The 13,566-nt window shown below is 36.7% G+C and overlaps 1 protein-coding gene across 1 annotated transcript in view; it reads right to left on the reverse strand.

Moving 5' to 3' along the window:
- The window catches only part of CCDC178 (coiled-coil domain containing 178), a gene marked incomplete at both ends in the record, with an annotated part of 360,112 nt that overhangs the window by 124,456 nt on the left and 222,090 nt on the right, over positions 1-13,566 (reverse strand). The window contains one exon of the mRNA XM_080920521.1: positions 10,674-10,823. Within this exon, the coding sequence (XP_080776647.1) occupies positions 10,674-10,823 (150 nt within the window). The remainder of the gene's footprint in view (positions 1-10,673; positions 10,824-13,566) is intronic.

The raw sequence follows: 13,566 nt of genomic DNA on the forward strand, positions 1-13,566 counted from the left end.
AGGTGTCTAACTTCTAGAACCGTGAGACAGAAACCTGTTGTTTAAAATGCTGCCTTGGGTGGGACACTATTACAACAGCTTTAGCAAACTAAATACAGTTAACATTAGCAATGGTAAATGTTGATCGTCAGTTGCAGAGGATTTGTAATCCTCATGGAATCAGACTTCTGGGCATGTGAGGGAAGGAGGTTCTAATCTAATTTAATAGAGTTGGGTAGGTTCCCCCCTAACTACAGGGCCCACCATTCTTGGAGCTGGGGTCCTAGACTCAGTGAGATGGATGGAATGGGTTGAGATCCAGCATCCTTCACCCCTGTTGCCTGGCAGCAGAAACAGTGTGACCAGATGACCCCTTGCTACCATGTTCCTATCATGACAGGGTAGACTTCAAACAGGAGCTACAATAACCCAGGTCTTCCTTAGGGACCCCTGTTGGGCTTTTTTTTAAGCAGTAAGGAAAGCATACAACATAGCATTTTAGTTTAAAGAGAGAAAAAAGAGAATATTTCTAGATATTTCATAGATATTTTTATGAAGTAAGTGAATAAGAGTGATTTAAAATTATGATAAAGCTTATGATTCTATTTATAATTGCTGGGCATTTGTGATACAATGCATTTAGTGCTCTGTGTCTGACCTGTCTGCACTGGCCTGTGTGTGTGACCACTGTATAGGACAATAGCTAATATTAGCTGCTTTTAGTTATTTTTCATATTTATTACAATGAAATGACATGAAATAAAACTATATATCAGTACAGATGGAGACCTGCAAATGGTGGGAGATAAAAGAGAATATTTCACAAAAGGGAAAGAAAAGAAATACTCAGGGATTGGAAGTAAATTTTGACCAAGAGTTCTATTACCAGAAAGCAACAATGAAATAGAACTAAGATCCCCTCAGGGATCCCAGAAAGCCTCTGTGTATTTATTTGGATATTACTGTCATAGGATGCCAGATTTTGGTTTATAATTCCCATGCGAACCTATGGCTTACATCATATTTGGGCTCTAACTGTTTTAACAATATTAATAATAACAGGTGCCATGAAGCCACTCACATGTTCTGTGGCCTGTTTTTATTTTCTTTGTGTTTTGCTTTCTGAGTTAGTGACACATTGTTGCATCCAACATATGCAGGGTCAGTCTATGCTGGATGGTTATTAGAAACCATGATAACGAAAGTCATTACACTGCAGTTCAGTCTTGACAGTAAAATTTCAGCAACATTATCACAAATCCTCCTGCATTAGTGCAATGATCCTTAGTGCAGTTTCATATTAGAATCGAAAGGCTGCTGTAGCATGTTTCATACAAAGAGTCGCGCAAGCCAAACTCTTTGCTGCTTTTATAGATAACAGTTCTGCCCCCTTTCTCTGTACACAGTATGAACATTTGCTTTGTTTTTGTCTTCCCCAGTAACTTGTGATAATATTATGTGTACCCTTCAATTATCTTTCTTTGAAAGTCAGCAAGAATTATGGAATCCAAAATTGAATGAAATAGTCTAAATGACATTGGAAATCTGATATAATTAAAATTCTAAATGTCATAAATTTCAACATTTCACTTATTTAAGTAAAGTGTTGGGAAATAGTTGTCCTTCTACTGATTATCATGTGTCCGTCAACTAGATTTCATCTCTCTCTCTCTCTCTCTCTCTCTCTCTCTCTCTCTCTCTCTCTCTCTCTCTCTCTCTCCCTCTGTCTGTCATCTACTTATTATCTATCACCTACCTATTATCTATTTATCATCTATCTATCCACCTACCTATTATTTATGCACCTGTCTTTTTTATCACATTTCTATCCATCTATTTTCTTTAAATCAATGCTTACTCAGAAGGAAAAGCATAAAATATTAGAAATAGCATTTCATATTCAAGATCATTCTGAAGGAAAGCTGTGACAAAAATCCTTCATCTGAAAAAGAAAAATATTTCTAATATTTCTGAATATAATATTTTATCAGACCTATCAATACATTTAAATGGCAAGAGTACACAATTTGATTTCCTGAATATCCTTTTGCTTACAACTTTATTTAAAAAACACAGATACATGTACAATTTTTTAAAGGCATTTTGCCATAAAACGATATGAATATATTTTTGTCAGTACTTGATTTTTTTAAAGGTTTGATAGTATGCATTGAAATCTTACTAGTTACAAAAAGCATAAAGTACATGTAAAAGAAAATGTAACATGGATATAGTCAAAGTTTTCTTGGTGTGTATAGATTAAGCATAATGATTTTTAAATACCAAAAATTGCCACAAGGCTATCTTCTTAGCTCTTGATTTATTAATGATTTAAGGTTTAGGTGTGCCTCACTCTGAGAGGATGTGAGAGGATGCTATACACCTATTGCATTTTTTCCTAAGAAGTTGCCTGAATATCTCATACAAGGTTAACTGAAACATAATACACTTAAAAGCAACAGGAAAAAAACATTAGCTAGTTCCACTCAAATGAAATTTAAACCCTTGGTAAAGCAGGTAGCTTTTTTATTAATAAAAGATTATTATACAGAATAATATAAATCACCAGTAACAAAATATACCATTTTTTAAGCAAAATATATCTTTCTGGAAATTCTGAGATAGTTTAAAATTTTATTCAGTGGGATAAAATCAAATTGTTGTGGGGTTGCATTATTAGGGCTGCTCATAAGTTAAGAATCTTTAAAAAGTTATCCTGGAGTGGTCTGGTTGCTGTGTACTGGATGTGATTACATTTAAAAGCATATGTAAACAGACTAACAGAACAAGTTGCCTGAAAGTGAATTTACCTTTTGTGGCCAGAGGAGACAGTACATTTGGCTAAATCTTTTGATAATCAAATAGTTTACAGCTAATAATAAATATTACAATAGTTACAGTTTTCCATCAGAAGAAATGTATCTCCTTCTTTAATGAAACAGGTACCCAAAAAGCATCTAGCAAAGCAACTTGTAATATTCATAATGGAGTGCTGATAACATATCTGACTATTGATAAAATACAGAAGAAAGTAGTGAAATCTATAGAGGATCTAATGTTATCTAGGACTAAAGGAGATCTGCCTAATCAATCCTGGCAATGCAGATTGAATAGCAAAAATCTGTGCTTTGTTTCTCAATGGATGAAGATAGGCAGCTGAAGACCCAGGGAGCTCTCTTGCAGCAGAGAAGAGACAGCACGGTACAGCATCAGAACAGACACAATGTAGACTATTCTGTACCACCTGATATGTCTTTGTCAGTATGATAGTTAACTGACAATTCTTCTGAGTAATTCAATGAATGAACAAAGGCTGTTTGTATTCTGTCCCCCAGAGACCATCTCCACTGATCTCAGATTTAGCTCCCCGTATCCATATTATTTAAAAGTAACGCTATCTTTTAAAACTGCCAGGATAGCAATGCTTATTAAACAGACACACAAACACCAACACATTGCTACCTACAATCTACTGAACACAACACTCAAATCTAAGCTATCACTGTGTCTTAAACAGACTTTACCTCTTATCTTTGCATGTGTTAAGTCACTGAGGCTCCTACAACATTCAACATGCCTTATCTGAAAAAAATATTTTGTAAGGAAAGGCAAATTACTTAAGGAGGCTTCTAATTTATAAGATAGAAGTTATCATTATGAAGCTGACTCTCAGTTCTAGGAAAATTAAATCACTTCTGATGCAATCGGTGGTTCTCTTTCCAAAAAGCAGCCATTAAAAAGGGGAGACCAAACAGAAAGAATGACAGAGACAATTGGTGACCAATAAGCCATTTCAGCTGCATACCACAGACATGTGACTTATGTGGTCTTTGTATGTATGGTTTCTGGTGAGGTGTACGTGGTATTGTTATGCACTAGCAAAAAAGTTGTTTTAAGGACTTGAAGGAGGTTAGATGGTACCCAGACTCGAGTTGTAGCTCAGTTTATCTCCCTCTACACGGATGACATTTTAAAAGATACAGCTTCACTTCTGTGTCTTACAAAGGATGTGATGACAGTGGTAACAGAAAAGAATCTATGATGGGGAGCATTAGAAAGATAATGCTTGCCAAATAAATAGCACAAAGTTTCTCCAGTCTAAACACACACTCACACACACACACACACACACACACACACACACATACACACAAATACACACACACACACACACACATCCACAGGCACTGGAAAAATATTTTCTAGAAATGTCCATTAAGTGCTAGCTTTTACTTTCTTCATTTACAAACACTGGGATTTTCTGTGGGAAGGGGTTAAACTTTATGAATGTCTGCAGAAAGAATTAAACATATTTTTGAAACCAGTTTTGGAAGCAATCTTGTTGCCAGCCAGCAAATTGCACCACTATTTGCACAACAGCTTAACTTACCTTTCTTTGTGGGCTAAAGAATTTCAGGTGCAACTTGAAACAAAGGCATAGTTCCTAGACATATTAATGCAGTTTTATAGAGAAAAATATAAACATGTACTTGAATTCTACCTAAACAGAGATGAAAATCCAGATTCACACAAAAACAAAACCTGCTTTTCAGATTTATTTTTCTTAATTTATTTCTAGTCTTAGCTTTAATTTTGACATCTGAGAAGTTTTATATTGGATTTGATTCTATCGTTACCCATGAATGGGACAAATAAGAATTTAGCATAATTGCTTTTGCCTCTTTCTGAGGTTTAAAGGGGAAAAGACCCATCACTGAAATTTTGAAAAGCCCTGGGGTACGAAGAAACATCTTCAAATAAACTGATATAATATCACCACCGAGAGCAATGCTGTAGTGTTCTAACATTTGAAATGTCTCTGTGCAAAATTATGGTAAAGAAGGGAACATTATCCTTAATTTGATTTACTCTTCCATCGGTCTTTGCTATGTTTGGTCTACATGTACAAAAAAAAGATATAGAATATGAAATCATTGTAGAGAAAACAATATCCCTTAAGAATCGTAATTATTAAAATACAATTGTTTATCATGACAAAAGCAATTCAGGTTCAGAGTGAAAGAAATCCATCAGAAAACAGAAAAGGGTTACACAAAATTCATAGGATTAACCGTTGCTTTCCTGTACCACAAACTAGGCTGAGTAGAGAACTAAACCCCTATACAGAGGAAAGGGCTGTGATATCAAAGAAATGCACTAAAATATTAAAGGGCTGTCTTGTTTCTGATGGCCAGATTCCATCCTGTGAGTGGGATATTAGATGCTAATGACATATGATTTTTCACTGACAGATTAACAGCATCAATATGGCCTTTCTGTCCATCGCAGCAAATTGATCCTATATGACAGTGACAAGGGCAGCCTGCACTTAATGACCTCTGTTTCTGAAGGATGGGAATGAAAAATGGCCCGAAACTACAAATAAATCTCAAAAGTTTCCTGAAACAGGTGTGCTGAGAAAGATTTGTTTGAGGGATCACAAATGGAAGCCAATGCTTAGCAGTGGCCCCTGCCTGCCTGTTCTAATCAAAATCTAGCTCCTGGTATTCTGTGCAAGAGTTGCTTTAATTCAATAGTAAGGGTGAAGAGAATTCTCTTACTATGGAAACAGAGTGCTAGGCATCTTAGTTGGGATTTCTTTTGTTGTGACAAAACAACATGAACAAAAGAAACAAGGGAATAAAGGGTATATTTCATTTTAGAGTTTAAGAGCCATGACCCCAGAAAGTCAGGGAAAGAACTCAAACATGACAGGAACCTGGAAGCAGGAAGTGAAGCATAGGCCATGGATGGGTATTTCTTTTTGCGTTTACCCTGATGGCTTGCTCACACTACTTTTTTTTTTACAGTGTGCAGGAACACCAGTTAAGTGATGGCACTTCCCAAAGTGATCAGGTCCTTCTTATAATAAATTAAAAGAAAATGTACCACAGCCTTAACTACAAGCCAAACTGGTAAAGACTGTTTTCAGTTGATGTTCCTTCTTTCAAAATTACTTGGGGAGAAGTGGGTTGGAAAGAGCTGAGAAGAGTGGAGGGAGGGAGAAACTGTGATCAGGGTGTATGGTATGAGAGAAGAATCTATTTTCAATAAAAAAGAAACAAAAGAGGAAATAGGCCAGTTTCATCAGCCCACAGACTGCTGGGCATCCAGGGGAGCTGCAGGAGCACTCTCACTCCTGAGCCCACAGGAGAGTCCACACTTCCTCTCCACTGACGATCCAGGACAGACCACCCAGAACTCTAAGGGTGTAGGTAGCATGGTACTGCCTGGGAACAGACTGTTCAGTACCAAGCCCAGAGCCGGCCAACTGCCATCAGAACTTAAAGACTACCCAGAGAACCAAACACCCAGGTGCAGTCTCCCTCCGGAGCCCACAAACCCACAGGAAAGACAAGCTCCAGTCAGAGACAGCAAGAGTGATAAGGAGATGGCAAGAGGCAAGTGCAGGAATCTAAGAAAAGGAAACCAAGGCAACCTGTCAACATCAGAACCCAGTTCTTCCAACACAGCAAATATTGGATATCCCATCTCACCAGAAAATAAGATTTGGACTTAAAAGCATACTTCATAATGATGATGGAGGTTCTCTACAAGTGCAGAAATAACACACTTAAAGAAGTACAGGAAAGCCAGGAGAACACACACAAACAAGTGGAAACAAACAAACAAAATACAAAAATCACTTAAAAAGGGACAGAAAAAACACAACCAAACAGGTGAAGAAATTGAAAACAGAAACAGAAACAATGAAGAAATCACAAAAGGAGAAAACCCTGAAGGTGGAAAACCTAGGAAAGACATCAGGAGTATAGACACAAGCATCACCATCAGAATACAAGAAATTGAAGAGAGCATCTCAGCAACAGAAGATACCATAGAAAACATTGACACAGCAGTCAGAGAAAATGCAAAAATCAAAACGATTCTAACTCACAACATCCAGGAAATCGAGGACACAATGAGAAGACCAAACCTAAGGATAATAGGTTTAGAGGAGAGTAAAGACTCCCAACTAAAAGTCATAGTAAATATTTTCAACAAAATCAGAGAAGAAAACTTTTCTAACCTGAAGAAAGAGATAACCACGAACATACAAGAAGCCTACAGAACCCCAAATAGATTGGACCAGAAAAAAATTTCCCGACATATAATAGTCAAAACAACATATGTTCAAAACAAAGAAAAAAGATTAGAGCTATATGGGAAGAAGGTTAAGAAACAAGTAAAGGCAGACCCATCAGACTTAAACCAGAATTCTCAATAGATAATCTAAAAGTCAGATGATCACAGACAGATGTTATATAGACCCAAAGAGTACACAAATGGAGGCCCAGGCTACTATACCCAGAAAACTTCTCAATTACCATAAATGGAGAAACCAACACATTCCACAAAAATTTAAATTTAAATTTAAAAAACCAAATTTAAACAGTATTTTCTATTAATCCATCCCTACAGAGGATACTAGAAGGATAGCTTCAATCCAAAGAGGGTAACTACACCCAAGAAAACACAAGAAATTAATCATCTCACAACAAACCCCCCAAAAGAAACTCACACATGTATAATATCACCTCCAAAACAACAACAACAACAACAACAACAACAACAAAAACCCAAAATAATTGGACTAACAATTGCTGTTTTTTTTTTTAAATCTTTCAACAGCAATGGACTTAATTGCCCTAAATGACACAAATTAACAGACTAAATACATAAATAGGTTCCAGCATTTTGATGCATACAAGAAACACAGATCAGTGGGCAATGCAGACGCCATCTCAGACTAAAAGATTAGAAAAAGTTTTCCAAGCAAATGGTCCCAACAAAGAATGTGGAGTAGCCATTTAAATATCCAGTGAAATAGATTTTTACCTGAAAGTTATCAAAGGAGATGGGCTACAATACTTGAAGCAATCCGGATAAAATCAGAGACATGGCTGTCCACTCCCTTCCCATCTATTCCAAATATTACTTGAAGCTCTAGCTGGAGCAATTAGACAAGAATAGAAAATCTAGAGAATACAAAATAGAAAGGAAGAAGTCAAGGTATCACTATTTGCAGATGATATGATAATAGACGTTAGTGACCCCCAAAATTCTAATAGAGAACTCCTACAGCTGATAAATAAGTTCAGCAAAGTGGCTGGATATATAAATTAAATCAAAAACCAAGACTTTATGCATGATAAATGGGCAGAGAAAAAATTAGGGGGAATAAGAACCCTTCACATAGTCACAAATAATATAAAATGTCTTGCTGTAACTCTATCCAAGCAAGTGAAAGATCTGTATGACAAAAAACCTCAAGTCCTTGAAGAAAGAAATTGAAGAAGACCTTAGAAGATGGAAAGATCTCCCATGTTCATAGATTAATATAGCAAAAAGGCCATCTTACCAAAAGCAATCTATAGATTTAAACAAAATTATAACTCAGTTCTTTCTTCACAGACATGGAAAGAGCAATTCTCATCTTCATTTGGAAAAGCAAACAAAGAAAAACCAGGATTGAGAAAGACAATTCTCAACAACAAAACCATTTCTGAGGGAATCATCATCTCTGACCTCAAGCTGTACTATAGGGCAATAGTGATAAAAATTGCATGGTATTGGTACAGAGACAGACAGGTTGATCAATGCAACAGAATTGAAGAACAGAAATAAAACCATAAATCTATGGACACTTGAGCTTTGGTGAAGAAGTCAAAACCATACAGTAGGAAAAAAATGCATTTTTAACAAATAGTGGTAAATGTCTACATGTAGAAGAATTAAAATCACCTTGTAAAAACCTCAAGTCCATGTGGATCAAGGACCTAAAATTAAAACCAGACACACTGAAATCTAATAGAAGAGAAAGTGGGAAATATCCTTGAACACATTGGTACAGGGGAAAATTTCCTGAACAGAACACCAATGTCTCAGGTTCTAAGATCAACAATTGACAAATGTTACCTCATTAAACGGAGGAGCTTCTGTAAGAAAAAGGACACTGTTAATAAAAAAAAAAAAAGCAACATGCAGATTGGGAAAAGATCTTTGCCAACCCTAATTCTGATATAGGACTAATATCTAAAATGTACAAAGACCTCACAATGTTAGATTCCAGAAAATGCTATTTTAAAATGGGGTACAGAGCTAAATAATTATCAACAGAGGATTTTCAAACACTAAAATGTTCAACAGTCTTAGTCATCATGGAAATGCAAATCAAAACAACCTTGAGATTCCACCTCACACCAATCATACAAAAGCTCAGATGACAGCAGATGCTGGTGAGGATGTGGAGAAAGAGGAACAGTCCTCTACTGTTGGATGTATTGTAAACTGGTACAATCACTCTGAAAATGAATCTGCAGGTTCTTTAAAAAATTGGATATAGTTCTATCTGAAGATCCAGGCATACCACTCCTGGGCATATACCCAAAAGATGTTCCACTATACCACAAGGACACACAGTCCACTATGCTTGTAGCAGCTCCAATAGCCAGAAGCTCTATACAACCCAGATGTCCTCCATCTGAAGAATGGATAAAAAAAATGTGGTTCATTTACACAATGGTAATTCAGCTATTAAAAACGAAGACTTCATGAATTTTTAGGTAAATGGGTAGACTTAGAAAATATCATCCTGAGTGAGGTAACTCAGACCTAAAATGACATGCATGGTATATAATTACTGATAAGTGGGTAGTAGCCAAAAATTTCAGAATACCCATGATACAAGTCATAGAAATTATGAAGCTTAACTAGGAGGAAAACCCAAGTAAAGATACTTCAATCCCAATTAGGAGGAAGAACAAAATAATCATGGGCGGCAGAAGGATGGAGGGGGCTGGGAGCGGGGTCAGGAGAGAAACCCAGAGGTCCAGGAGAATGAATGGAAATATGCAGCAGTGTGGGGTGGGGGAAAACTCTAGTAAGTCCCAGAGACCTGGAATAGGAGAGGCTCCCAGGACCCAATAGGAATGATACCAGCCAAAATGCCCTACAGTGGGGATATGTAACCTGAAGAGACCCCCTCCAGTAGATACACATGACCCCAAGTTGAGGCATTGGGCTACATACCCTTCTTCAAAATTTTTGATCCAGAATTATTTTTATGTATAGAAAATACAGGAATGAAAATGGGGCAGAGATTGAAGGATACATCATCCAGTGACTGGTCCAACTTAAGATCTATCTCATGTGAAGGTACCACACCCTGACACTATTACTAATACCATGTTGTGCTTGCAGACAGGATCCTAGCATGTCTATTCTCTAAGAGGTTCTATCAGCAGCTGACCCAGAGAGATGTGGATACAGCCAACCTTTGGACTGAGGTCAGGGATGCTGTGGAAGAGTTAGGGGAAGGACTAAAAGAGCTGAAAAGGATTTCAACCCCATAAGAAGAACAATGGTATCAACTAACCAGGGCCTCTCAGAGTTCCCAGGGACTACGCTACCAACCAAAGAGCATGCATGAGTTGGTCCATGGCCCCAGCTACATATATAACCGAGGATGGCCTTGTCTGGACTCAGTGGGAGTTCTGTAGAAACTTGATGCCTCCGGGAAGGGGGACATTGGTGGGTAAGGTTGGGGTGAGTGAGGTAGGGAACACTCATAAGCAAAGGGGAACAGAATATGGTGGGTTAAGATCTCAGGGAGGAGGGACCAGGAAGAGGAAACATTTGGAATGTAAACAAATAAAATAATTTAATAAAAAACTAAAATAAAAACTCAATACCTTTTTCTTATCAGAAAGAGAAGAATTGAGTGACAGCAGTCTGTCATATCCATTGAAGTAAGCCTCCTTCTCCTTTAAGAAAATTAGCTGTGTGCTTTGATATTCTTTGGCTAAACGCAGGTTTTCTTCCATTGAACTGTTTAGACATTGCTAGAAGAAAGAAATATATTAATATATATGTGCATTTGTAAATTTACACACAAACACACCTGTGTTGAAATCATGCAAATTTGTCTGAATGTTTATATTTTTAAAAATACTTGAAAATACTCTAACACATAAATAAACAGAACAATGAAAAATGTGTCCTTTGACACAGACTCGCTCCTTTGTTATTTTCTTCTGGATGCAGGGATTTGGCTTGCTTTATCTGTTGTTTTTGAACAGAGATGTATGATTTTTGTGTGCACCTGCCTTTGTTTGACCCTTTTATGGACTCCTCTCTGTCACCTCAGTGGCCAAACTGTGCTAGGAGACTCCACTCCACACCCCTGAGGCTTCCTTGTTCCTCACAGAATTTTTCTTTCACATATCCTTTGTGCTCAAATGGGTAGAAACCACTTCTGTTCATAAGATTTGTGTGTTGACATTCAGAGAAAACAAAACAAAACAAAACAAACAAACAAACAAAAAAAAAAAAAAAAAAAAAAAAAAAACAGAGAAGAGGATTGGCCAAAGCTCGGTTTGTAAAGTGTTTGTCAGGCAAACAGGGCGGCCATCCCATCTTGAGGACCAAGGTTAAAAGTCAAGCTTGGTGGTTAACAGTTATAATCTTAGCACTGAGGAGGCAGAAACAGGAGGGTCTCAGAGCTTACAGTTAAGACTAATGAGCAGGAAGCCCCAGCCCTAGTGAGAGATTCTACTTCAAGAAACATAGATGGCTCCAGAGGGGTCCACACCTCTTATGCTCTGACCTCTGCTTATGCATTATGGCATGGGCATTTGCATATGCATACATGCACACAACACACCACACACCTGCACATTCACATACCCATACACACAACTAACTAAATAAAATGTAATAAAATTATAAAAAGAAGTTTGCTCTTAGATGCTTCAGAAACTATAATTTACTCGCAGAACATAATCTTTTCAAACATGTTAATATAATCATTCCTCTGGTGTAAATCTATTCTAAATTAACAACACTTGATCTAATATATAATTCACCTGGCTGAAAATGTTTTCAGACCCATAAAGAGATTAACCATGGTGATTAAGCTACTAGATATAAAAATAACTAGTGTAAAGTAATTAAAGCATCCCCGTGTGAAAAGCTCTCTCCCATCAAGCCTTTGGTTTTGCTGCTAGAAATCATACATGTTATGAGAATATGAACAGGAAAATGTAATTCAGCAGAAAATTGCCTGCACAAATATTTCTGTATTTATACACCTAAAGATGTATTGAGGCCAGCAGAATATTTCTCATGGAGTCCTGATCTCCCTATTGATCAGGAGTGATAAACACCATTGTGGGTGTTCTGTAAGGAGCCAAATGATGAACTGAGGTTCATCTCACATGCCCTTGTCCTAATTCTGCTGTGATTATTCAAAAACGTTGGGATGTTACATTTGGTAAACCTACCTACATCTACATAGAAATATATTTCTTTAGAAGGACAGTGTTTGTGAATATTTTCATTTGGTGGAGTCGCCTTTTAAGTGGTAGATGGCATGCATTTTGATACCTAAACATTCATTAAGATCTAAGTCTTGGTTGATTGGGTTGAAAACCTGCTAAGTGCTCAACTGCTGTTAAGATAAGGCCACTTGGAGTTCTTTTAATGGATATTTTATTTATTTATTTTTCAAATGTTATCCTCTTTCCAGGTTTCCCCTTTGGAAACCCCCTTCCTCATCCCTTCTCCCTCTGCTTCTATGAGGGTACTCCCCTACCCACCAACTCTCTCCTGCCTCCCCGTCCAGGCATTCCCCTACATTAGAAAAAGGAGCCTTCACAAGACCAAGGGCCTCTCCTCCCACTGATGCCAGACAACGCTATTTATCCTCTGCTACATATGCAGCTGGAGTTTATTTGCTAGCCTGATTCACTGAATATGAAGTTATACAAATTTGTGTATATGTGCATTTAGTTACATGTATGCAATTGTATGTTTATGTAGATCAGAGGACATATTTTGGTGTGAAGTTCTGTGGCTTCTCATTGGCTTATAACATTAACGAATTCATTTCTCCATTTACTTTTGTCATTCAGTTATTTGTTCAAGATGTTTAATTTAGTCACTCAGATTTGATAGAATGTCATAAGAATTTTGTGATATTGTGGAAAAATTTCTATTGACAAATTACACTAATGCATAATTAGACTGCTGTAGTCTAGTTATTTCACACTTTTGATTTACATACATATTAAATTTATTCAAAGTAGTATATTTCAATACTATACTTGTTATTTATTTGTTTCTTATTATTAAGAATAATTGAAATAATAAACACTGGGTCTGTGTCCTATAAAAAGAGGATTCATGAATGCCTGCTAATCACCTTCATAATTTAGTAAGTAAACAATTAGAATAATATATCTAAAATCATTTGTTAATCTTTGATGATTAGGAGATATGACAGTTTCTTCTCCTTGCATTATATTAAGAAATTAAATATATCAACAAGGAGCTGAGTAGAAGCTACTTTGTAAGTTTCATGAGTTCTGAGACTATTAACTTGTGTAGCCAAAAGATATTTCTCAGAACACCTGATGTAAGTAGGTACATGATCAATAGATGAATGGACAAATGAGAGAATCCATAGGTAAAACATCAGTGGATAGCCGGTCAGATGGTGAATGAATTGATGGATAAATTGATATATGAATAAACGAATAGACGAATGAATGAATGAATGAATGAATGAATGAATGAATGAATGGA

Source organism: Micromys minutus (genome assembly GCF_963924665.1).
Source record: "Micromys minutus genome assembly, chromosome: 8".
In the NCBI taxonomy this organism is placed as follows: domain Eukaryota; kingdom Metazoa; phylum Chordata; class Mammalia; order Rodentia; family Muridae; genus Micromys; species Micromys minutus.